At 34.9% G+C, this 27,361-nt stretch overlaps 1 protein-coding gene across 1 annotated transcript; it reads left to right on the top strand.

Moving 5' to 3' along the window:
* Nucleotides 1–123: 123 nt before the first annotated feature.
* Nucleotides 124–27,361, top strand: CIP2A (cellular inhibitor of PP2A). Its single transcript, XM_059921192.1, has 21 exons — nucleotides 124–294; nucleotides 4,922–5,069; nucleotides 5,880–5,992; nucleotides 6,850–6,944; nucleotides 7,451–7,547; nucleotides 8,799–8,921; nucleotides 9,080–9,225; nucleotides 9,609–9,684; nucleotides 11,990–12,208; nucleotides 13,528–13,687; nucleotides 14,991–15,132; nucleotides 16,223–16,322; nucleotides 17,826–17,944; nucleotides 20,111–20,306; nucleotides 20,770–20,844; nucleotides 20,939–21,049; nucleotides 22,381–22,577; nucleotides 24,604–24,717; nucleotides 24,969–25,051; nucleotides 25,790–25,929; nucleotides 26,991–27,361. The coding sequence occupies exons 1-21, from the start codon at nucleotides 193–195 to the stop codon at nucleotides 27,159–27,161; spliced, it is 2,727 nt and encodes a 908-aa protein (XP_059777175.1). The 5' UTR covers nucleotides 124–192; the 3' UTR covers nucleotides 27,162–27,361.

Below are 27,361 nucleotides of genomic sequence, written 5' to 3' on the forward strand. Positions count from 1 at the left end.
CCTCCCTTCCTAGAAGGTTCCCTTCCCCAGGTTGCCCAGGGACTTCCGGAGCTCGACCGGAACCGGAAGCTTCTGGGAGCGAGTGGGTGGGGGCGGAAAATTTTTTAAAAAGCGCGGGGCAAGCTAGAGGACCGAGCTGGCATTGAGCGGCAAGGTGGTGTTAGCCCCGAAGCGGGACTGTGGCGGGTCCCGATGGACAACACCGCCTGCTTGAAGTCCTTGCTTCTGACCATTAGTCAGTATAAAGCAGTTAAGTCGGAAGCGAACGCCACCCAGCTTTTGCGGCACTTGGAGGTGAGGGCCTTCGGGGTGGCGGACGAGACGGGCTTCCTCGTAGCCTTCGTTCACTTGGTGGCCGGGATGTAGTGGTCTCAGCCTAGAAAACAAAGGACAGCTCGCTCCCTCCGCTGCCTTTTTGTATTGGTAAAGAAGGCTAATGATTGTCACCTTTGAATTCCCACCCTTCTCTATCCCGCCCCAAACCCCTCCGCGTTCACCTGACTGCAGCAAGGGATGAGTAACTACTGATAGCCCTAGAAAGAGGGAGGTTGAGACAAAAGGTTGGGGGATTTAGGCTGTATTTGGAGTTGGTAGAGGAAAGAGCTAGAGCTGTATCTTTTCCTTTGCTTCTTATGTTGGTTTTTCCATTGTAACAGATCCTTCTCAAAATGTACAGCAATTCTCGGAGGTGGAGGTCATGGGGAGTAACGATTAAAACTTGATTTACCCCTGTCACTAGGCAGTTTACAATCTGAACCTGTTGCTTACTGCTTTTATTTGAACTCATGTTTAACTCGAGCTTGAAAATTATTATTTCAACTTTCTCTGGATTAGGAAGCAACCTCCCTTACTAGTAATCACAATTTTTCTTTACCAAAATTTATTGCTCAGTTTTTCAGTCCTAAAATGCTGAATTGTCACTTTTTCTGTTAGTTCCCAGTGATTTGCATCTAGAGTGTACTTATCTTATGCTAAAAGTTATAATCACAGCTTTCTGTGATCCTATTTGTTTTTAGGCTCTTAAACTCCTGCTGTCATTTGTTATGCATTCAGGGAATTCCAACTAATAATGACCTCAGTTTAATAAAAAGTAATTAAGCTCAATCAAAGCTTATTTTAATTCTTTGTCGCAGCTTCTGTTAACATAGAATTAAAGTTCTCTCTGTCGCAGCTTCTGTTAACATAAAATTGAACATAATCTTTAAATATACTATTTGTTTTATAAACCTTATGATAAAAGGCTAAATTACCAAAGGTTTGCAAAATACTACAGAGAAGGCAACAGTGAATGGCACAGCAACATCAGCCTTAGTTGTGACTGTAGTACACTTATTGTGTGAGTTTTCTCAAGCTTTACTGGTGCTCCTCTTCTTACCACTTCAGGAGCTTATCTCAACACTTTTCTTTTTTCATTCATTACCTCAGCAAATCCCTACAAACCTAACAATGAAGGTGTTAGCTGTTAAATGCTAGGGCTTTGCTTCTCAGTGAGGATAGAACAGTGCACTAGTGGACTCCAGAAGCCACAGAATAAGCAGAGCTGTCAGTTTTATTTAAGAATTTGGAGTTAAGAAATTTAGATTCTAATCTGAAACATTACCTCTCTTTGAGAGTAAACAGTTGTGTTGTGAATCTGAACAGGGTGTTATCATGAATTGAAAGAGACTTCAAAGAAATTTGAGGCTTGGACATTGGCTTCTTGGTACTGTGTTCCCAAAGTTTTCAAGAGGTTTACCAAAAATTCTTCTGCCATTTAATTGAGAGATAACATACATACATTACATAAAGTGCATTAATCTTAAGTGAAGAGCTTGATAGTTTTTTTTAAACATAAGTGTACACTCAAGTAGCTACCACCTGTCATATGAGACAGAACATTTCCAACACCCTATAAGTTTTTCAACTATCCCTAAAGTTTCAGTTAAGTGGATTAATATGTACGTTTGTGTCTGGCTTCTTCCTCTCAGTATAATCTGTAAAATGTATTCATGTGGCCCATGTGCTAGTATTTCATTCTTTTTTATTGCTATTTAGAATTCCATTGTACAGAGGTACCACAGTTTGTATATATCCTCCTGTTCATGAGCATCTGGGTTGTTTCCAGTTCTGGGTGGAATTATGAGTAACTCTGTTATAAACATTTTTACACATTTTTTTGTGGATGTATGTATTCATTTCTCTTATATACCTCGTAGTGTAACTGTTGGGTCTTAAGGTAAGTTTATGTTCAGTTCTGGTTGAAACACCAGTTTTCCACAAGTTATACTGATGTATCCTCCTACCAGCAATATGTGAATTTTGCTGTCATTCATCCACACCATTCCTTGGTGCTTTCAGATTTTTAAATTTTAACTCTTTTGGTTGACAGTATTAATGGTGAATGTTTTTCATGAGACCTCATGAGAGCAACCTCATGAGAGCAACATCTGAGGCTACAAAGGGTGATAGATGGTTATCATGTGAACGATTATTCACTCTGCTATCCTGCTGCGCTTCTGCTGCACTATTTTTGTCTTCTTGCAGAACCTTAGCTTTGGATTTTTTTTATGATCAGCAGAGCTGAGCTGGTCTCTTTTTTTTTTTTTTTTTTATAAATTTATTTATTTATTTATGGCTGTGTTGGGTCTTTGTTGCTGTATGCGGGTTTGGGCTACTCTTCATTGCAGTGCGTAGGCTTCTCATTGTCGTGGCTTCTCTTGTTGCGGAGTACGGGCTGTAGGCACGCGGGCTTCAGTAGTTGTGGTACGCGAGCTCAGTAGTTGTGGCTTGCGGGCTCTAGAGCGCAGGCTCAGTAGTTGTGGCGCACAGGCTTAGTTGCTGCGCGGCATGTGGATCTTCCCAGACCAGGGCTCGAACCTGTGTCCCCTGCATTGGCAGACGGATTCTTAACCACTGCGCCACCAGGGAAGCCCTGGTCTCATTCTTGACGGTGTTTCACAGCACTAATCTTATGTAATGATTACGGAGCAGGGATTCAGGAACAGTGAATCCCAGTTGTACCGCTGTCTATTATGTGTGCCTCAGTTTACTCATCTGTAAAACAATTAGTACAGGTTTATTATGAAGCTGAAAGGAATTAACATACATAATGTACCTAGAACAATAGCTAGGCCAGAGTAAGTGCTAGAGTATTAGTTATTATTGAAATAAGTCCTATTTGCATTAAAACCTTCAATGTGTATGATTAAAGAGGAAAATATGCAAAGTGATTTTTTTTAATTTTACCTTATAATAAATAATTATTATATCTTAGAATACTTATGTTGTTGAAATACAGGTCCAGTCCTTAGGGAAATTGTATTTAAAGCAGAAAATGTCAATATTTTAGAGGGCTATCTGTATAAGCAGGCAAAAGGGCAATGCTCAGAAGGTTCTTTACCTCAAAATATTTACTCTCAGTATCTAATTTCACCTTTGGACCTGTTTTTTCAGTCTGATAGACTTTTACTTTAATGTTAAAATACATACTCTGTGGGAACAGATATTCTGAAGATCTCTTATCAGCAAAGCTTTACAAGAAAAACTGACATCTGGGCAAGGGTATAAAAGGGATATAGAAAAGAAAGACAGAGGGATGCTAAAACAATTCTGATCATAGTCTTTTTTTAAAAAAGTCTTTTAAGAATAAAAACGTTTAGAACAGATTTAATCTAATCCTAAAGTAAATGATTTTTTTATCTTTATAGAAAAGATTTGCTTAATAATGAATAATATTCATAAAGCATTTTGAAAGTAAGTGGCTGTCTGACAACTGTTCCCAGCCCTCATCCCAGCTTACCCTTCCCGGAGGTGGTGCTAGTAGGCGGTACGTTTATAGTGTTATGAGAGGAGTAAATAGTGAAATAACAAATAATAAAATTTTTTAATTCCTGACCTGCCTACTCAAAAAATTTTTTTTTAACTTCCTTCTTTGTGATCTCTAACTTCTGGGCTTAGGTACTGTCTGGTAGGGAGCAGAAGGAATAATCACATAGTTAATCCCATGAATAAGCCTTTGGATTTAGCTGCTTTACACTTTCCATTTGCCTCCCTCAAAGAAGGTGGAATTCATTTATTCGGTAAATATATTGGTAGTAGAATGTTGATTTGTAGTCTATGCCTTCATGGAGTGATCAGTGTAGTGGGGAGGATAAATTTTGCTAAGTTGGCAAAAGCTTGCTGACTTAGCAAATAAAAGTGTAATGTACTATAGGATAGTATAACAGGCAAACCTAACCTAGTTAGTGGAAGAGGATTAGAGAAAGCTTAGTGGAGGAAACAAAATTGAGACTGGAATGATTACATTAGTTAGTGAGTGAAGGGATAGGTGATCTTCTATGCAGAGGGAACAACATGTATGAATTTTCTAAATTGGGAAAGTGTGGCAATGGCACTTTGGAAGAACTGGATTTTTATTTGAAATGGAGAAGTGAAAATTGCCAATTCTTAACTAACTCATTTTTTTTTTTATATTTTCTTTTTAAAAAAATTATTCTGTGTCCCTCATGATTTTTAAAGAGGGCTCTTTTTTGTTTTGTTTTGTTAATTTATTTTATTTATTTATTTTTGGCTGCGTTGGGTCTTCGTTGCTGCGCGCGGGCTTTCTCTAGTTGCGGTCAGTGGGGGCTACTCTTGGTTGCAGTGCGCGGGCTTCTCATTGCAGTGGCTTCTCTTGTTGTGGAGCATGGGCTCTAGGCGCACAGGCTTCAGTAGTTGTGGCACATAGGCTCAGTAGTTGTGGCACATGGGCTCAGTAGTTGTGGCTCGTGGGCTGTAGAGTGCAGGCTCAGTAGTTGTGGCACACGGGCTTAGTTGCTCTGCGGCATGTGGGGTCTTACCCGACCAGGGCTCGAACCCATGTCCCCTGCATTGGCAGGCGGATTCTTAACCACTGCACCACCAGGGGAGCCCTAACTAGCACATTTTAATGACTCTTTTCTAGGTAATTTCTGGACAGAAGCTCACCCGATTGTTTACATCAAATCAGATACTACCAAGTGAATGCTTAAGTTGCCTTGTAGAGCTACTTGAAGACCCAAACATAAGTGCTTCACTGATCTTAAGTATCATCAGTTTGCTATCTCAACTAGGTAATGTATTTAGTTTCTCTTTTTTATTTTTTAGAAATTGTATGAATTTAATATTTTTTTAAAGGGCAGATTTAGTTATAGAATCTTTTGGAGAATGATTCACATTCAAAAGATTTCTTCATTGCAGGACCTCTCAGAACTATTTTGTATTGTGGATCTCTTGAAAAGGGAAAATTATATGCATCCTTTCTTAAGATTATTGGAACAAAGAATCTGAAGCATATCAAGGGTTCAGTGGTCTACAGAAAAGAATGTACCTTGGGAAATGCGGGCCTATTTTTGAATTTAAAAAAAAATGCATGTACATAATGTCAGTGTGAACTACAGCACTCTGGAAAGTCATAGCTAGTGATCAAAACATCATCCTTTTTTGATAGACGACACTGAACTTAGAACTAAGGCTAAAAATGCAAGTTACTTTTTCTATTTTTCCCTACCTTACCTTTAGTTTTAAAATTTTCATTCAGTGGTTACTTTTTTCTTGATTTGTGTTTGGGGGTGGAGGGGAGATATTTCTCTGTGTGATTATAAAATTAATACGTGCTTATTTTTAAAAAAAAACAAAAAACCCAGTGATACAGAAGTGGTAACATAGAGCAGCATGTCCAGTAGATGATGAAAATGTTCTATATCTGTGTTGTCCAATATAATAGCCACCATGGTTAAATTTCTGAATTGGAAGGTATTTGTAAAGAAAATAGCCATATCATATTTGATATTTTTATATAATGGTAAATTTAATATGAAATAAGTTTTAAATTATTATTTATGAAAATGATCTATCTTGTGTCATTTTATTTTAACTTACAGCTGTGGACAATGAAACCAGAGACTGTCTTCAGAATATGTACAGCCTGAATAGTGTGCTGGCAGGAGTGGTTTGTCGGAGCAGTACTTGCCACAGTGATTCAGTGTTTTTGCAGGTATGCACACCCACACAGTACTTTCCACTTAATGCTCATTCTTCCTTCCTTATTTTCAGATCAAAATTGATAGTATCTATTGTAAACTGCTTGCTTACAGTGTACTATATGCTGGTATAATACCACATGATTAGGCACAGTTCTCACCATTAATAAATTTAAAAGCTGGTTGGTCACACATGTACTACTATTTAAGAGTTTCTAAAGAAGAGAATTGTATTCACATCTAGCACTATAATTTAAGAAAAATCCAGATTATGGCTATTTTGACAGACTTATAAATACAGATGTCAGCATTTTGAGATGTAAGCTATTCATATTAAAATTGTAATTTGAGTTGGCACCTAGTCTCAATCTATTGAGGAAACATTCTACAAAAACTGAAGCTACAGATTTGGTATTATTTAGCATAGACTCAAAGCTCTTATACCCATAATATTTCTCAACATAATATGCCATCAGTTGTAAAAAAGAAAAACATTGCAAGTTAAACTGACGTGCAGTTTTAAAGATGGTAAAATAAGAAAAATATCTATCTTAGAATTGATAGAATATGTGTTTCAACTTGCATACAAGTTTAAGATGATTAAGTGAGCCAGGTTGATGACAAGATGCTGTTTGAGATAGAATATATAGAAATGTGTGAATCAGGAGATGAACTCTAAGGTCTCATTGTGTGTGTTTAAGATCTCATCACTTGTGTGTGAAGATAGAACCTTTTTAAGATATGGAAAAGTTCTTGCTCTAAATGCCTCCTAAAATGGTTACATGCTCAGAATATGCACAGGAGTTCATTCTTGTGAGCACACAAATGTGTTTTTATATGTTTATATTCACTGCTATTTTCTTATTCTCAGTGCATTCAGCTTCTGCAGAGGTTAACATATAACGTCAAAATTTTGCATTCTGGTGCCAATATAGATGAATTAATTACATTCCTGATTGATCATATGTGAGTATGCAACCAAACATGTAACCAAATAATCTACTGGTTTAACTAAAACCGTGTAATAGTTCTATTTTTCTTAAATAAGTTTTTTAAACTGAGTGAGCCTGATTCTTGTTTATTCCTCTTAGATGATTTCAAAGATGATTAAAGCAGCTTTAATTTTTATAACAAAAATTTATGAAATGAATTGATTGAGACAGAAAAACTTATTGAAGCTGAAAATTATGTTTATATTTAATCTTATTGACCGAAGAATATACTGATGAGATAGCACATGGTTACTCTGACAATTATTTCTATATTTGTATGCTGCAATTGAGTAGGATCATTTAGTTTCAAAACATGAAATAAATGATCAGTACTATTCAAAGCTTGGCAGTGTTCACATGTTAATCAGATTTTTCTTTGCTTAAAAAAAGGAATTTAAATGTGTAAATGACTATATAATTTTGAGTAATTTAGAAGGAACCTAATGTTTTTATCTTTTATTATTTTTCTTAAAACAACAGTCAGTCTTCTGAAGATGAGTTGACAATGCCTTGTCTAGGCTTATTGGCAAATCTTTGTCGGCACAATCTTTCTGTTCAAACGCACATAAAGACTTTGGTAAGAAGTTTATAAAATGTTTCTGTCTAGTTTTGTGGTGGGCTCTATGCTTAAAGAAAATTTTTTTCACCTTTTTCTTAAAAATTTTACAAGAATTATCCTGTGTTATCTAGCTGGCCCATCAAAGTTAACAAAGAATCATATTGACATATAAATAACTTGAAGTATTCCAGCCTTCATATATGTTTAATTAAAACAAGTTAAGAGTTAATAAAAATGTTAAATACTAAAAGTTTTTCTTCTCCGTAGCATCTCATTATTTGTCATATTGAATAATACAAGAAATGCTAAATTATTTTGTGTTGATAGAAGGGAGACACGGGGCTTCCCTGTTGGCACAGTGGTTGAGAATCCGCCTGCCAATTCAGGGGACATGGGTTCGAGCCCTGGTTTGGGAAGATCCCACATGCTGCGGAGCAACTAAGCTCGTGTGCCACAACTACTGAGCCTGCACTCTAGAGCCCGCGAGCCACAACTCCTGAAGCCCACGTGCCTAGAGCCTGTGCTCCGCAACAAGAGAAGCCACCGCAGTGAGAAGCCCCCGCTCATGGCAACTAGAGAAAAAGCCCATGCGTGGCAACGAAGACCCAGCGCAGTCATAAATAAATAAATAAATAAATAAATTTATTTTTATTTATTTATTTGTTTGTTTGTTTGAAAAAGGGAGATATGCCATTGGCAGTTACATTTACCGCAGTCTTGTATTTCCACAAAATCAATTACAGCTCTCCCAGAAAGTTTTATGAGTAAGTACCTAACATCACTGCCAGTACTTATGGTAAGTGAAGGCACTCAAGTGAGGTTAACTGAACCACTGTTAGAAATATATTAAATCAGGAAAGTTCATTGATTCTTTAAGGTGCTTTGTGAACAGTTCCCTTGCTATGCAATATTCATTATTACTTGTTTTAAATTAAATAATAGCTCATTTGTTCATGTGCTGGATTTTTCTGACCTGGTCTTATTTTGTTGGTGGAGGTTATTTTGAGCCATAGAACTGTTTGAGAAAGGTAAACATTTGCTCATAAACCCATGACTACACACTGCTCTTCACTTAGATTGTACCTGTCTATACTACTGTAAGCAATATGTAAAAGTATCATCTTACTCACTTCTTGAATGATCTCTTAAGTTGATAATAATGTTTAATAAAAGTTTACCTACTCTGTGTAAGATATACTTTCTAAAACAAAATGTAAGACTCAAAATTTTTTTTATTCTAATTTATTTAAAAATTTTTTTCTTCCTCAGAATAATGTGAAATCTTTTTATCGAACTCTTATAAGCTTCCTGGCCCATAGTAGTTTAACTGTGGTTGTGTTTGCACTTTCAATATTATCCAGTTTGACGTTAAACGAAGAGGTTGGGGAAAAGGTAAATTTTTTTTTTTTTTTTTTTTTTGCAATTTACGAAAATAATTCTGAAGTTTATATTCTCTGATACTTTAAAAGTCATTGAGACTCTTTGTTGAGTTTTAGGATGGTCAACTTAAATTTTTTTGTATAATATACTTTTCCTGATTTGTTTTTAAGCTGTTCCATGCTCGAAACATTCATCAGACTTTTCAACTAATATTTAATATTCTCATAAATGGTGATGGCACACTAACTAGAAAGTATTCAGTTGATCTACTGATGGATCTTCTTAAGAATCCTAAAATTGCAGATTATCTTATCAGGTATGGCTCTCTGACAAATTTTAGGGCTTTTTTTTTAAACCAAGATGTATTTGTAATAAACAAAACTGCCTTTTTAGATTTAGTAAACTTGGACTCTACTGATTCACAACAGACTAAAATCAAAATGTTTTCATGTGCTTTATTCCCATTCTTTTTGCTCTCCTGACTTGAAATGTAAAAGTATAACAAGGGTGTGTGTGTATGTTTCAGTCTTTGTCTTAGGTAAATAAGGTTGTGTCATTCTCCAGAATATACATATCTTGATTAATCTGTTTCAAAACCAGTTTTACATCTGAACAGTATGATTTATTTTATATATAAATCATTTTTAATGTATCAATTTCATAATTATCACTTGATGTATATTTTTATTTTGAACCTAGGTATGAACACTTTTCTTCATGTCTTAATCAAGTATTAGGTCTGCTTAATGGAAAGGATCCTGATTCTTCTTCAAAGGTATATAAAAACACAGCTTTTTGTTTTAAAGTTTTTAAAAACTATAACGTGCAGAAAAATCTAAGTGCATCGATCTCTGAACCTTTACAAAATGAACACAGCCGTATAACCAGTATCTAGAGCAAGAAACAGAACATTACCAATACTTTGGAACCCTCCTTGTATCTTCATAAACTGGCATAATCCCTTTGGAAAACTGTTTCACGGTGCCTGTTAAACACATGTACACCCTATGACACAGAGATTCCACTCCTAGCTATATAACCAAGAGAGACATTTCACCAAAAGACACGTAGAAAATGTTAAATAGAAAATGAAAGTTTAAAACTGGTACTATTTACAGAGCGGGAAAAGATATCTACAATACATATATTGAACAAAGGACTCTTATCTAAAGTATATCATTTAAAAATTTGTACCTATAAATGAGAAAAAACACTGAACCCAGTAGATAACCTGAGCAAAAAAAAAAACGAATTGGTCAATAAATATGAAATGGTTGCTCAACTTTATTAATCTTCAGGGAAATGCAAATTTAAATGGTAATGCAATACCAGTACATACCCACTGATGGTTAAAATTAAAAATGTGGATAATATCAAGCATAGATGAGAATGTAAAAAATGTAAAGAGAGTGTCGCTGTACTCATGGGGTGAAAATTGGTACAGCCATTTATGAAAACTGGTATTATCTACTAACATAAGACATATGCAACTATGACCCAGCAATTCCACTCTTAAATATTTACCCCAAAGAATCGAATACTTGTGTTCACCAAAAGACATGTACAAAACATAGCAGTACTGTTACCAATAGCCAAGAATTGTAAACAACCTAAATGCCATCAACAGTGGAAATAATCTGTGGTATATTTATACATTGGAATACTGTAAGCAGTGAGAATGTGTGAAATGCAGCTGCATGCGAAAATATGAATGAATCTCACTAAGATAATGCTAAGCTAAAGAAGCCAGATGTAAGAGTATACACTATAAGATTCTATTTATATATAAAGTTCCATGTGAGTTTTTAATATAAACTGGCAAGCCGATTGAAAAATTATACAGAAATGTAAAGATCCAAGAATAGCTAAGGTAAAATTAATCCCTGGTGTCAGAAATCTGATGTGGAGTAGTGGTTGGGGCATTGTCTGGGAGGGGACACAAGGGGATTCTGGAGTTTTAGTGGAATTCTCTTTCTTGACCTAGTTGCTAGTTATACAGGTGTATTCACTTTGAGGAAAACATCTAGCTTTGCAGTAGCAATTGATATGTTTACTTCCCTGTATGTTATACTTACAGAGAAAGTGTAAATGAGAAAGTATTTGCTTGTATGTGCAGAACGTATCTCTGGTAAGATAAATAAGAAACTGGTAATATTGTCTTTTGCTTCCAGAAAGTGTAGTTAAAGGTCAGGCTAGTTAGTACCTTTGACTTTTGACCAAAAGAATGTATTATCTATTCAAAAACAAGTACTACAATTTATATTTAAAAGAGAATAAGTCAAAGAGTTTATCATGTGTAACATAGTAAATGCTAATGGGCTGAATTCTGTTAAAAGCAGACACTATCAGGTTGATTAAAACACAAATCCCAATTGTATGCTGTTTACAAGAAACAGATGACGAAAGGTAGAAAATAAGTGAGTAGGCAAAGAGGTACCAATAATTTTTTTAAATTATAAGTTGGTAGTAAATGAAATACAGTAGAATTTAACTTAACAGCTAGTAATCAAGTTGATGTGGGATGCCATGTAATGGAATAAGGTTTGGTTATGAAGCAAGGAAGAAATGAAGTAGAATAGGGAGGCAGGCTAAGGGCCTGATTGCCACACTGTGTAAACAGTGTAAACAGTATGGAAGTAGCCATCCTTAAGCTTTTAAAGCTATGGGATGCCACTTTTAAATATTATTCTAAAGTATGCTTTATAGCAGTTCTTAAATCTTAGCATGATAGCAGGTATTCTTAATTACTAATTTTATTTTTTCATTTTTGAAACAACATGTTTGTGCTGAAAAGAAATTAAGTGCTGTAGAAGGTATATAAGATTAGTTGAAGTTGCCCTTTCTTCTTTGGCTCTCACAATCCTGTTACTAGAAGTAACTACCATTAACAAATTTATTTGTAACCTTCTGGAACCTAGTGACACATTTTGAAAGATAATACTCGGAAAAATTGGAAGCAACTTTTAATTTTTATTTTATTTTCTTTAAAAATGTATATCATTTACAGCTTCATTTTTTGGTTGCTTTGTGCATTCAAGTCTAATGAAATTGACATTTAATGAAGGCTTTATATTGCACAGGTTTTAGAATTACTTCTTGCATTCTGTTCAGTGGCTCAGCTGCGCCACGTGCTTACGCAGATGATATTTGAACAACCTCCATCTGGCAGCACCATTCTGGGAAGCCGTTCTAAGTGTTTAGAACCTCCTGTAGCTCTGCTTCGTTGGTCAAGCCAACCTTTGGATGGATCAGAAAACTGTTCTGTTTTAGCACTGGAGTTGTTCAAGGAAATATTTGAGGTACTAGAGTGATTAACAAATTGACTTTTCCACTTTTATGATTCTCAGTGAACAGTTTGTTTTGTAAAATGTTCATAATAAACTTCCAGTTGTTCACACACTTCAGGAAAACTTCTCAATTACTAAACTCCCTACCATTCAGCTACTGAATTTCTTTTTTCTGGCAAGGTCACAAATATTAGCGAGAATTTTGTTTGTTTGTTTTTTCACTAAATAGCTTATATATACTTCTTTCAGTATAACAAGTAAAGGTATTGACTAAGATTTGTATGGGTTGTTGGTGAATGACTGTGCTTCTTGCAGTAGTCACGTTCTGTCTCTCCATCTCAGTAGATACTGTCTACTGTCTTTATGGAATGGATATATAGAACATTGGGTTAAGTCAGTCAAATGGAGTGGAGCATGCCAGGTACTTAGGATATAGACAGAAATCCTTTCCATAGAGGCCTTTACCTTCTGGTAGATTCTACCCTCTAGGTCATTTAGTATTCTGTACTATTCTCCCTGTTTTTATACCCATTCTGTCTACCCCAGTATCTTACTAGAATGTTTACCCTCTCATGACTGGATCCTGTGCACAAACCAAAATGTTTATGAGTGATTAAATATATTTGTTAAGGATTATGCACAAATTATTCTTTCTGTTTCATGTTGATCTTGACTGTTAACAGTCAGTTTTAGCATTTAAAAAGCGCTTTGAGATTCTTGATGGGAATTATTTGTGGTTGTAAAGTATTAAGACCAGTGTCTGTTATTTAGTTATTGTAATTACATTTAGCAAATTCGGGATATTTGTTTTCAGTACATACTTTTAATTTAGAATAATTTTTAAATCACAGATACGGTCCCCTTTAAAAAGTCTTGTTTGCATTCAATTAACCCAAAACCTTACTGTTCCATTTGAGAAAAAAGTCATCATAGCCCTCAAAACTGGATAAAAGGGTAGATTTTAAATGGGAGACACAGGTCAAAGAATTTTTGAAGTAATTACAGTTGACCCTTGAATAACATAGGTTTGAACTGCTTGGGTCCACTTATATTTGGATTTTTTTTCAATAGTAAGTACTACGGTACTACGGAATCCATGAGGTTGGTTGAATCCATGGATGCAGAACCACAGATACAGGAGGCCAGGGCCAACTAAGTTGTACTGAGACTTTCGACTGCATGGTGGGGTCAGCATCCCTAACCCTCACATTGTTCAAGGATCACCTGTATAAGAAATTTAAAGAGTGTTGCAGTTCAGTGATGACCGTTTATGCATTCTGTATTCCATCTCTGTTTTTATTTTTAATCATTGGTGGTGGTTAATTCTCCAGGATGTCATAGATACTGCTAACTGTTCCTCAGCTGACCATTTTGTGACCCTTCTGCTGCCTACATTCCTTGATCAGCTTCAGTTCACAGAACAAAATCTAGATGAGACCTTAATAATGAAAAAATGTGAAAGGATGGTCAAGACCATTGAAGTTTTGTTAAATATCCTTCAGTATAAACATGGAAACTAAATAACTACTTATTTTTTTAGAATTGTATTTACTGCATTTTTGTCTTTATAATTTTGTCACTTCTCATGCTTGAATCTGTTCAGAATTACTGAACTCAGGTTTAAACTTACAGACCTGATATTCAAGGAAGAGTCTCTGAAAAAGTTATCTAGACTTTTTTCCCCCTTGTTTTTCTGTGTAAAACTTTTAAGCTAAAGAACATTTCCAGAAATGCTCTTTAAACTTGATCTGTACATTTTTATCATAATTTGAGATTAGGAGATATATTCTAAAATAACTACCCTGGTACTCTCTTTTGATGCAAATTGCTGTCCCTGGATGATGTGTGGTGCCATTCATTGATGGAGTGTATCAGAGAAGAAAGATTGGTAGTTATTATTTTAGCTTAGTTTTTTAGCTTGTGTTTTAAAAATTAACACCTCTATAAATGTTTCAGTAAAGATGACATTACACTTGGTTATAAAAAAGATAACCTTGTATTTCAGAGCAACAAGAATTTGCTCAACTTTTTCCTGCCCTAGAGCAAACTCCGCATCTCTCTAATCTCTTCTCTGAGCTGCTGCTTCTTAATTTTCCTCTTTCTTGATGGCCGTGATTCTCAACTCTGGCTATGTATTAGAATCATCTGGAGAACATTTAAAAATACTGACTCTTGAACATTACTTCCAGCGATTCTGATTTAATTAAAGTAATGTGAAACCCTTGGATGGAGGAGTGTTTGTGATTGACTGTTTAAACTACCCAGGTGATTCTAACATGCAGCCAAAGTTGAAAGCCACTGCTGTAAAAACGCATGATTATTTTGCTTGACCTTAGAGATACTATCTGTAAAATATTCAGGCCTTCTCTCAGTGAACGGTACCAAACTTAACTCTTTTTAAATGATAGATATTCAAATTAACTACAGTACAGGAAGAGAAATTGAGGAATAACAAATGAGAAAATAACTTCCCTTATTTCAACAAGTATTTATTGAACCGTTGTGACACCTGTTAATAAAAAGCTAACATCCAGTAGAAAAGCAGATCCTTCCTCTGTTTTACCTCTGAGTCAGAAACTTTTGATGTCAGTCCCATCTCTTGCCACTTGTCAGTCACTTAAATGCTCTGAGCTCTAGTTTCCTAATCTGTCATTGAGCTAATGTAACAATAATTACACCAAATTGCAGGAACAAGAATAATTTGTATGAAATCATCCTAAAAGCTGTAAAGAGCTATAAAAATAGAAGGGTTTTTTTTTTTTGAGAATTTTTTGTGTTCCTTAACAAAACTTACCTCTGTGTGGAGATGATGCTCTAAAAATGCATATTGCAAAAATTCTGACGACTATCAAATGTACCACTCTGATAGAGCAACAATTTACATATGGCAAGATTGATCTGGGGTTTGGAACAAAGGTAGCAGATTCTGAATTGTGGTGAGTACATGAAATACAAATGGCAAAACAGTAATAAAAATCAAAAGATGTAATGATTCTCATTCCTTTTGGAGGATCATCCTTGGGTATGTTCTGTTAAGCCAAGGTGTAACAGAGAATTAACAAAAATATTTTCATGATGAATTTTTTAAAAATTCACTTAATTCATAGATAACATGCTTCTAAACAGAGGTATTAATATCTGTGATTTATTTTTCATTGTTTAGGTTTGTCTTATTTTAATTTGTTGTGATTCTCTAAGGGTCTTTTATACTTCTGAACATTTTTTTTCTAGTTCCTTTTTGACATTGCCTGAGTAATTATTTTTATATTCATTTAACTTTATATTTTGAAGTGAAAAAGCATGAAAAAACAGGGATCGTTTTTATTTCAAAGAAATCCATCACTGCTGAAGGTTTCTAATAACAAAGACAACTCTTCTTCTTTAGCATGTAAAGGCTTATGGTTAAATGTGGATTTTCACTGATAGTAATGAGATTATTTTATCCCTCTTCTCCCCCATGAATTAAGTCCATCTAACAAGTCTTTGCTGAGGACCTGCTAAATGCTGAACACTGATTTGTTCCAATTTCCATAAATGTCAAAACTGTCAATAATTACATTCCTCAAGAACAAGAATTATCTCTTTTTACTTTTTTGTACTCCTTTTCAATTACAAGGCTGAGAAAAACGGCTTAGTATAATTCATTCAGTAAATATTAGATATTCTTTATTGCCTAAGGTTGCCCTCTCTTGTTAATATTTTAGTGACAAGGCTAAGAATTAAATGAGTCATGTTGCCAATGCTGCTAGTAATTTCAAGCAGAAAGTTGAAGCCTGTTGGTATTTGAGATTAGAAAAAGAAACACTGTCTAAACTTAAACTGTTAATACTAGTTTGTTCTCTTTGGATCTTGGGTTATAAGGATGTTGGTCTCTGATATTTTTTTCTTCCCTTAAGAAACAATGCTTAATCTTCTTGAGGTTTAAGAACAAAGGTTTTGGGTTTTTATTTTCTTTAGATTTATGGACAGAAATAAGCTCTAAGCAATTTTTGAGTTATCTAAGTTAAATATGACTTATTTTTAAAGCAAACTTGCTGCTGATGTAATTTTGAAAACTCTTGATTTGATGAACAAACTTAAACAGTTGGTTCCTGGTATGGAAGTAAGCTTCTACAAAATCCTTCAGGTGAGTTTAAACTCTTCAAATATTGAAGTTGATTTATATATAAATGTTTCCTATTATATGTTTCTGTTGTAATATTCTTAATCTTTAGAAGATTAATGTTTTTCTTAGAACTGGCCATTGGAAGGAAGTTTAAAAATTGTTAATTGTCTCACATAACTATAATATTCTCACTACACGGTTATTTTACGTAGTTTCACAGGAATTGAACATAAGTGCTCCTGACTGTAATGTATGGGATGTTCATGATAGCGGAGCTTCCACAGCCTTTTCCTTTTTTGTGTCATATTTCCGGTTTCTTCATTTGTTTCTATTGGCATTGTGGTAGGGGGGAGTGGTATTTGTTCTGGGGTGTTTGTTTTTGTTTGGGGTTGATGAGGTAAGGTTTTAAGACAAGAGGGAGACTCCTGGAAGAAACGGACTTGATTGTGAGTGATAATAAAATTAGAGAGGTGTGCAGAAAATAGTTAACTTACAGATTTCAATAATAATAGTAGCTGAATAAGAGCTCTAGATGTTTGCCTTGATATCCACAAAACTTGGCTTATAACAGATATCTAACAAACGTGTGAATTAAGTTACTATAATAACACAGATGTCTCCAGTGCCTGTATACACACAGTAGAAGCCAAAACTGGATCCTTAGGCAGGGTCTACTTATACACTTTGAGAGCACAGTGCTTAGGAGATGGGGATTCAGATGCTGACTCCACCATTTCTTAGTCAGTGCAGACGTGAGCAAGTTACTTCACCTCTCTGAGCTCCAGTTTTCTTGACTACAAAGTAGAAATAATGATCCCTGTTGATGGGAGGAGTTATGAAGGGTTACCATGAGGGTTTTGGAGATAAAAGCCATCTCTGTAGTTCTGTGGCATTAGGTTATACTTGAGTACCTATAAAACACTTAACATTCTAAAATGTTTATAATTATAAAGGATTTATAGTTTAATATTTTTCTCTGATTTTATGTCAATAAAATTTTTTTTCAGAATAGATGATTTGAGGCTTAGTACTAATGTAAAATTTACTGACATGAAGGACTTATACTTTAAAGTATAATTGTTACATTCACTAAAATAAAATTTTTAATTGAGTTAATTTGAATTTTACTTTTATTTTTTACTTCAATTTGGAAATGATTAGCCATTTGTTCTTCTAGCTAGTTTTTCTTTTAAATGGTAGCTAGAAAAATAAAACAATAACTCAAAACATCAGTCAGTTGTAGGTGATATTTAAATTACTCAAAGTATTTAAGACATGATTTTCATAGGCACAATAAAGCATTCAAAACCTTTGCCAGATTTTTTTAAGCCAACCTTACTATTGATTGTATAGACAGTTATAACAAGGTAAAGACTAATAAATACATTCAAACATCAGGTAGAAACACTTTCGAATTTGCCTAGAATTATTTTATGATTTAGGTCTATTTATTCACCTTACTCTTAAAGACCTGACGTTATTTATTCTTTCTGCCTTTTATTTTCTGGTTTCTGATTTACTTAGGATCCTCGCCTGATTACTCCCTTGGCTTTTGCTTTAACATCAGACAGTAGAGAACAAGTACAGTCTGGATTGGGAATGTTATTGGAAGCTGCTCCACTGCCAGATTTTCCTGCGTTAGTGTGAGTTATAATCATTTGCAGTGTATCTCTTGTGGTGCTGGAATACCCTGCCATGTTTCTTCAGTAGTCCTGAATATAGATAGATTGGAAAATTCGTGAATTGAAGACTTCATTGTAATAGTAATTTTTCAAGTGAAAAATGTTCTTCAGTTAAAAAAAAATTTGATTCCCACAATTCAAAAAGCCAGATGTATACTCACTTAGGGAATAGCTAGATCCATCCAGGTGATTAAATGTATTATCCAGATGCTACGCCTCTCTGTCTCAACACCTCTTATTAACATAGTAGCTTCTGTGCTAAGCTTACATCCTACCAGTTCAGTTTCTCCATACAAAGAGTTTTTCTTTCCCAACCGTGTGAGTGATAAGTCTAAGCATCGCTTTCATTGACCAGATCTGGGTCGTTTACCAAGGAAGGGATTCCTAAAGAAAAAAATCTGTTATTATCAGAAGGTGGGATAATGGCCAGGCAGAATTATCTACTATGTTCATCTATTTTAAACATTAAGAGAATATTTGCAATTAGGTTTGAAAAAAATTCAGATTTTCAGTGCTGTCTGTAAACTAAATGGTTGACAAAATGTCTAGTAGGGTTCTACTTTAATTTTAATAAGTTTAGGTAGTCTATATGAATGAATTTGCAGAAGTGGTTTGAATGAACTGAGACAGTTGTTAAGTGGTAAGACATTCCTATATGCCAGGGGTCAGCAAACTCTAGACAGCAGGCAAGAGCTTATTTTTATAAATAAAATTTTTTGGAACAAAGCCACACCCATTCATTTGCATATTGTCTGTATTGTCTACATCTACATTTATGCTATGACGTTAGGGTTGGGTAGTTGTAACAGAGACTGTGGATCCTCAAACCTAAAATACTTAACTACCTTGTCCTTTAAGAAAAAGTTTGCCAACCTCTGCTATTTCTTTTAACTGACTGAGCAGACTCATTTTTCAGAATTAATAATTTAAGTAGTCATAAATTAAGAGATGAAGAACTGTGGAAAACACGACCTAGAGACCATGTAATTGAAATTCCTTTCATTTTATCATATTTTTTAACAACTAAATGGATAAATAGAGAGCTTCTCAAGTTACAAGGTAGACGTCTGTGAGGCTGCTTTATTTTGTGGTAGCTTGCGTCTTCAACTGTGGTAATCTGACATGAAGCAAAATCCCCCACGCTTCAGAGTAGAAAGCTTCAGCTTCACTGAAAGGTGGAGTTTCACCCAGTGTCTCTGTATGTGCAGCCTTCCTATCATTTCACTATGTCTTTGCCATCCCTCCCTGTCTTGTGTTGTATAACTTTCTCTTTGGACACTATCTCAGATGTCCACTTATGCTGTTTTATTTATGTCCATTTATGCCTATATTTACATTACCTTAGTTTAATAAGGTGCATTTATATACTTGATGGGTAGGTAGGTGGATGTGTAGGTTGGTTTTTTGGAGTGTGTTTGTTTTATTTAAACATTTAACAAATGTTTAAATAAGGTGAGGGCCAGCTTGTGCCAGGCCTTCTTCTAGGCATTTTGAATATTGCAGTAAATGAGGGGACCTTCTGTCATGAGGTTTACAAAATGTTTCATAATGAGCATGTCACTATGGGTGGAAGGCCCGAGGAAGTGAGTCTGAACTGAGACCTGATGATAAGAAGGAGCCAGTGCTATGCAGATCTAGTGGGAAGAGTGTTCTAGGTAAAGGAACAACTTGTACAAAGGCCCCGAGGCAGGAACAAGATGGGATAAGTGGCAGGGGCAGAATGGAAGTCAGGTTGGTGAGAACATGCTGACTGAGAAAGGGGAAGGGCAAAGGAAAAAGTAAAGGCCAGGTGATGTTGCCCATGGTTAGAAGGATGTTCTTACCAATACCAGTAACTTTGTATTTAATTTTTACAAGTAATCCACACTCAGAAACTAGTTCTAATGCCTCCAAACCAGAGGTGGAGTTGTCATTATAAAGGGTTGTGAGTAGAAAAGAGTTTCCTCTGGCAAATTTAGGATATTTACCCAAATCCTGCTTCATCATAGATTCCAGGATTATTTCAGAAATATTTGAAGACTTACACTCCCCAAAAGACCCATTCTCAATGAGTCCCTAATTGTGTACCAACTCTGCCTTTTGCTATATTTTTATATAATTATTTCTCTTTTTTTGATTCCCATTCAGACTTGGAGAAAGTATAGCAGCAAACAACACCTATAGACAACAGGAAACAGAACATATGCCCAGAAGAATGCCTTTGCAATCATTAAATCACAGTTTTCCAACATCAGTAAAATGTTTAACTCCTCCACTTTTGAAAGATAGAGTTCCTGGATTGAACATTGAGGAATTAATAGAGAAGCTTCAGTCTGGAGTTGTGGTGAGTGATAAATAGACATTATAAGTAGGATTCTGCCTGGAACATACCAACTAAATATCAACCCTTATTCTAACATTTATCTAAACAACTTTAGAGGCAGATTTGATCATTGAAGCCTTATCTTTTACTATAAAAAGTAGCAGTATCCTGGAAAGTTTGGAAAGAGGAAAAAATCAGTCATAAAATTCCCACATTTTAACATGGCTATCATCTTCCCTTCGTCTCCCCGAACCAGCCCACCCTCCCACCACCCCCACGCCACCCCTGACTTGAATATACTTTAAATTCCCACGAGCGTATCAGATCTTACCCAGATATTCTTCTGCAATAGCCAGGTTAGTGAAATGTTTGTGACCTGCCTCATATGACATTAAGTTTCAGTGATTTAGTCTCACATTAGGCATTTATTTTTTTATTTTGTTGAGCGTTAACAATTTCTGATTTTTTAACTATTAAAACCCAGGTAAAGGATCAGAATAATGATGTGAGAATATCTGACATAATGGATGTATATGAGATGAAACTATCCACATTAGCCGTGAGTACAAGCTTATTTTAATTATGTGTAACAGTTAAGCTTTAAGAGATGTTTTCCAGTAAATGATGAAGATTAATGATATGTTTTCTTACAGTCCAAAGAAAGCAGGCTACAAGATCTCTTGGAAGCAAAAGCTCTGGCCCTTGCACAAGCTGATAGACTAATCGCTCAATATCGCTGTCAGAGAACTCAAGCTGAGACAGAGGTGTGTACAATATAAAGACACATCTGATTAGTAAAAAAATAAATGTAGTAAATAAAACGTACAAAATACTAGTTTTATTTTCATTATTCTGATTGAAGTAAATTGTCCTTAGCAGTTAACTACTACTCCGTCTGTCTCGAAACTGTCTCCCCTTTAATTTTGGTTACACAATTATCTTCTGATTTTTTTTTCCTACCCTAATGGATACTTTTTTCCTATATCCTTTTTTTCTACTCACCCCTTAAATGTTGAGTTTTCCAGGATTATGTTCTAATCCCTTTTCCCTTATTTAGGTGATTCATAGTTTCCAGTCATTACCAGAATGTTAATGCCCCCAATTTTTTATGCTGAGCCCAGATCCTTTTTCTCAAGCACTAAATGTCTCCTGTGTAGCTCCATTTAAATATACATCAAATACTTCAAACTCAGCAGAACCAATACTGAACTCATCACCCTCCCTTTTAAAAAATGTATTGTTTCTTATGTATTCCCTCTACTGTTCTTAAGAGTTTTCCAGACAAGAAACCTGGAAATCACACAGTTTACCTTCTATAATTAGTCATTCACCAAGTTCAGTTGAATTCTACCTTCTAAATACTACTTTTTTTTGCATTGTCTCTATTCTTACCACTGTTTGCTACAGGTCAGATTCTTTTCATTTTTCACATGAATCACAGCAGAGCCTCTGATTAGTCTTCCTACCTTTCCTTCCTCTCAGCCACCCTCAACATACAGTCAAAGGCATCTTTCTTCTGTATTTAGATCTACCCTCCCTTCTTCCTCCACAGTCATCCCTGAGGCAGTCCTCTGGTTCCATTGCCCCTGTGCTGAATATCCTTCAGTGTCTCACCGTTTAGCTCAGAAGAGAGTTTAAGTTCCTTAGAACTTACTGCATTCTCTGCAGTCAGACATATTAGATTGCTTTGCAGTTTCTGAAACTTGACGTACTTTTCTGTTTTCTGTCCTTGCACTTGCTCTTCTGTGTCTGGAATACCTTTTCCTCTCTTTCTTTAACTTTTAATAATCCTTCAGATTTTAGTTTTAATACCTCCATTTCCCAGGAAGCTTTCTCTGGTCTTCTCCTTCCCACACTTCTGGTGATCCTCCCTCGCTGTGCTGCCCTCTTTATAGTACTTCTCACAGTGTGTGAAAACTGTATGAGCCCACTTCCACCCTTGATGTTGGGGAGCAGAGCTTGTCCTCTACCCCTCTAGACTGGCCTAATGATTAAATTGACAATAAGACAGATTTATTTGGTAAATCTTTTAAATTGTAGAAACTGAGCATATTATGTAAATGATAGTGTAAGAGTCTATTCCATTTCCTTTTAGGCACGGACACTTGCTAATATGTTGAGAGAAGTTGAGAGAAAAAATGAAGAGCTTGGTGTGTTGCTGAAGTCACAGCAGGTTGAATCAGAAAGAGCCCAGAGTGATATTGAGCATCTCTTTCAACATAATAGGAAGTTAGAGTCTGTGGCTGAAGAACACGAAGTACTGACAAAATCCTACATGGAACTTCTTCAGAGGTAAATTATAAAGTAAAAGTTTCTCTGTAAGGTTAGAATCTAGAATGAACACACGGCATTTCTCTTCTGTGTCCCTAAAATCCAATTCTGAGTATTCATATATTCTGATGACACTATAAGGTAAGTAGTTAGCAAGAAACTTATGTCATAGTGCAATGAAGTATTGCTTACTCAAACTCAGTATCACGGCTGGAAACAGAATACAGGTGTCTCTATTTCTTTCCAGTTGACTCTACTTCTTTCCTTTATTCATAGAGTCATCAGTCATCTGGGATGTTAGCACCTCAAGGACAAGTTTCGTCCGTTTTGTTCACTGAGAAATCCCTAGGGCCTAGAACAGTGCGTGATACATGGTTAGACACTCCATAAATAATTGTTGAATGACCTTAGTTGTCACAGTTCATATCAGGTTGAACCATATGAATTAGCCATTTCTGCAGATCAAAAGTGGTTGAATATTAACAGTTGTCATATAATTCAGCCTAATAGCATAGAAATTTGGGTGTTCGTGTTTAACTCACCTCTTAATTTGTAGTCAGTATTTCTCTTTGATGTCCTTGAATGTAGTTTACTTATATGTATGACTGTATCTGCAGAATAAATTCTTATAGGTGAACTGCTGGTTTAAAGGGTGAGTGCTTTTAAATTTTTGATTGATTGCCAAATTTCCCTCCAAAAAGGCTATGCCAATTTATATGCCCACCCACTAACAAAGTATGAGATTGATCGTTTTTCCTTCCCTTGACACTTTTTATCTTTTAAGCCAGTTTTAAAACTTATGAATTATAAGGAAGACCAGGAACAGTTATGTACTTTCTACCAAACAATAAAAATAAAAACACTCTAGTTAACTTGTTTCTTGTTTTTCTTTATACTTTGACTGGTTAAGATTTGAAAAAATGTTCTTTCTCTGGTATTAATGTAGAGATGTAGAAATTTTTACCTTTGCAAGGTCCGTGTGCTTATTTTATTTGCCCATCAATAAAAATGAAGGATGGAAAATGTACAGCATCTAGAAAATTTGTGAGGACAAGGTGATTTTTAAACAGGATATTTTCCCCCAACAACTTTTTCTGAAGTCTGATTGTTAGAGGCAGCCCCGATAAAGTGGACTATTTGTGTTAAGTCAGGGTGTAAGAGAAAGTAGGCAGCGGTCCAAGAGAAAATGGGCTTTCTAGGACCTGTTTATGTTCCAGACAGTGATTGAGGGGTGGGCCCAGAAGTAAAACTCCAGCCTTGAGGGGCCAGGTGAGTAACAAATAAATGAAGCTGGCTGGGGAAGGTCATTTGTAATGGTAGGAATATCTAAAGGCATTCAAATTCAGAATTTTAAAAACTCTGTATGGGACTAGTAAAACACTTTACTGGCCACATTTGGCCAGTGCCACCAGTTTGTTTGTCTTTGTAGTTAGAGGCATGAAGAGAACATTTTATGCTTAAGATAGTTAGGTGTCAAAGTACTACTTTGGAAAGGATTCTTTTATGTGGTTACCTTGCAGGTAAAAATAAGCAGGACTGTAAGATGCAGAGCTATAGAGGCAAGAGAAATTTAGAATCCTCAACTACTTAATTCATTAATTTGACATTTTTACTTAAACATATATTATGCCCAAGAGGCCAGTGATGAAAGGTGCAAGTTTAATTTTTTTTAAAGACGTCATCCTTTTTATAGAAGGTGTTTCAGTTTCTGGACTTAACTATAAAGATAGAGGCATGTATTTTATAGCAAATTATGTAATGCAACGTTATCTGTAAATGAAGCTCATCATCCATAAATATGACATTAAAGCCCCACATGTTTCCACTTCATAGTAATTTTTACCTCCTCAGTCAGCCAAAACATATCTTTATTATCTTTTAGAGTTATCTAACTCTGTTTATGTCCCGCTTGTTCATGCAACCTTCCTCCTCTTCCTGCAGTATATGCAATTTGATAAGAAGAAATGGTAAAGAAGACACTGAGTTTCTTTTCTCCATCATATGTGTTCCTCCATAAAAATATCACCTCATCTCCTTGTCTTTTCAGGCATGAAACTGCTGAGAAGAAGAACAAAAATTTACAGGTCACGTGTGATTCTCTAAATAAACAAATTGAGAGTGTGAAAAAGTTGAATGAGTCACTCAAGCAACAAAATGAAAAGTAAAATCTCTAGTTCTTTATTCTAATTATTTTGGATTTTTCAAAAACAAAATGATTCCCTGTATATAGAACATTGCTTTTTATAGATAAACTTAATGGAATTATTACTTATTGTAGATATAAAGTGCATATTTGGCAGAAGTTAAGGGTGATTACCATTCTTCGGAATTTCCTCTTAAAATACTTGTTGGTGAGAAAAAGAAATGATATGATTCACTGATGTTTTCTTCTGTATTGTTTTATAACTTCAGAACTATTGCCCATCTAATAGAGAAAGAAGAACAGAGAAAAGAAGTACAGAACCAACTGGTAGACAGAGAATGTAAGCTAGCAAGTAAGTAGCTTATTTAACAAATTGTCTATATTTTAACATATCTTGTGTTGGAAGAAAATCAAAGCATGAGTGGTTTTTAGTTTGCTGTTTCATTATTTTCTAATTCTCTCATTTTTTTAAACCTTAAATCACATCTTAAACAGCTCTCCTTTTCTTTCCATAACATTTTACAAAGTAGTTTAGTTAGATTGATCAAATTGAAAAAGCAATACATTTTTTTGAAATCTAGGAGTTATTGGAAATGATTGCCCTTTTTAAAAATAAAAATTTTTTAAAGAATGTAACAGCAGGTGGCAGTGCTAGGTAACTTTTAGTTACTAGCTTCTTAATGGTAGTGTTCTGAAATGATCCATAAAAACATTTTTGTTCTAACTCACTTGACTTAGAGCACAGACATCTACCTATATAATTTTTCATAGTTTTCTCTTGCCCTTTCTTTTCTAACCCTTAACTCTGAGGATTGTCCTTCCCCTCATTACTATATATTGTGTTTAGAACAGAGGAAGAGGGAAAGACATGGAGATTTGGCATTTTCTGTAGAATACTGGCATAGGAGAAGAGTTTCATGGTGTTTTTTATTCATCAAGTACTGTGTAACTTTTATTTCTAGCAAGATGTTCTTCTTCTTTCTAGTTGTCTCTTTTTTGCTCTTATATAACATAATAGCTTCTAAACCTTTTCAGGGTAATGTCAGTATAGGACCTTTGAGTACAAAGCTGACTGTTTGTTTGTTTTAAGACCTGGCACAAAAAATAAAAGTACAAGAAGAAAAGATTGAAGTCTTAAAAAGAGAAACGGAAGATAAAGAAGAAGCCATTGGTGTCCTTAGAAAAGAATTAAATAGAACAGATCAAATAAGAAAAGAATTGAGCATTAAGGTAAGAATCTGTTGCATTCTCATTTGCAGTGAAATGAAAAAGTCTTATTTTGTGAAAAAGGTGAATTTGGATAAATTAATGTTCTGTTTCTTTAGTAATTTTGCTTAGAAGATAATATTAGAATCTCAAAGTGATTTGACAGTTGTTTGTTATGAGGGCTCTCACAGTGTGAAAACTTGTATTTCCTAAAATTATTACACATTAATTAAATGTATACTTTGTTACAGCACTTGCTGCTTTAAAGGGGGCAAAGGATACAGAAAGGGGTTCCCAGTTCTTAATGTCACATACAGGTAGCTACCTGTATATATGTATATAGCTGCATCTCTCAACTTATAGGGATGGTGATAACAATAATTGTAGTTTGTATTTGTTTAGAACTTTATAGTTTACATAGGACTCTTTGAAATGTTTTTCTTAATCTTCCTCCCTTTAACAAATATATTACTATATAAGTATTAATAAATATTTTCATCCTACAAATGAAACGGAATCTTGGGTTAAGTTACTTGCTCAGGGTTAGTCACATAGCTAAGTGAAACAGTAGTCTTATATGTTCTAAGGTCATTGCTCTTTCTACATTATCATGATTGCTTGAGTGTGGTAGCCATGAATAGTGCTTTCTGGACCATCTACCACCAGGAAGATGAAAACAGACCAAGATTAAAAAGACTGAACAACTATAGAGCATAAGTGATAGAAGAGGCATAAAATTTAATTCCACATTTACAGATATCCTGGTTCTGCCTTAATGTGTTTATCTTAATAGTAATTCTAAATAATAATATGTAGTATTTTCTGCAAAAGTCCAGCTGCTAGTATTGACTTAAAAAGACAAATTGAACGTGTCTCCCCAATTTGTATTATATTGTTTATCAACTACTGATCTTAAATTTACCATATAATTGTTAACTAAAATATAATACATATCGTAATGTATCTTTTGATATGGTTGTCTTACAAATAAAAACAAAGGACATCTTAAAGCATGTTTCTGTGAAGAGAAAACACGCTAAGTTGTTTGTTTTCTTCAATTTCTCTCCCCCATGCCCCTTTTTTAGGCTTCCTCCCTAGAAGTTCAGAAGGCTCAGTTAGAAGGTCGTTTGGAAGAGAAAGAGTCCCTGGTGAAACTTCAGCAAGAGGAGTTGAACAAACACTCTCATATGATAGCAATGATCCACAGTTTAAGTGGTGGGAAAATAAGTCCAGAAACTGTGAATCTCAGTATATAGATATTATGTATTTATCTACTGGGAAGGTGGGGTAGGAAAGGTAATTTGTGACTCCAAAACAAGAGCAAATTATTATCTAATTATTAATTTAGTAAAGAACCTGATCTGATACATGTTTTTATTTGGTCTTAAAGTTTTACTTCTTGTTTCTGGATTTTATTGCTTAAAGCTTTCTTTGGTTTTTACTTCAGAATATTCTT

Source organism: Balaenoptera ricei, chromosome 4 (assembly GCF_028023285.1).
Source record: "Balaenoptera ricei isolate mBalRic1 chromosome 4, mBalRic1.hap2, whole genome shotgun sequence".
Lineage (NCBI taxonomy): Eukaryota > Metazoa > Chordata > Mammalia > Artiodactyla > Balaenopteridae > Balaenoptera > Balaenoptera ricei.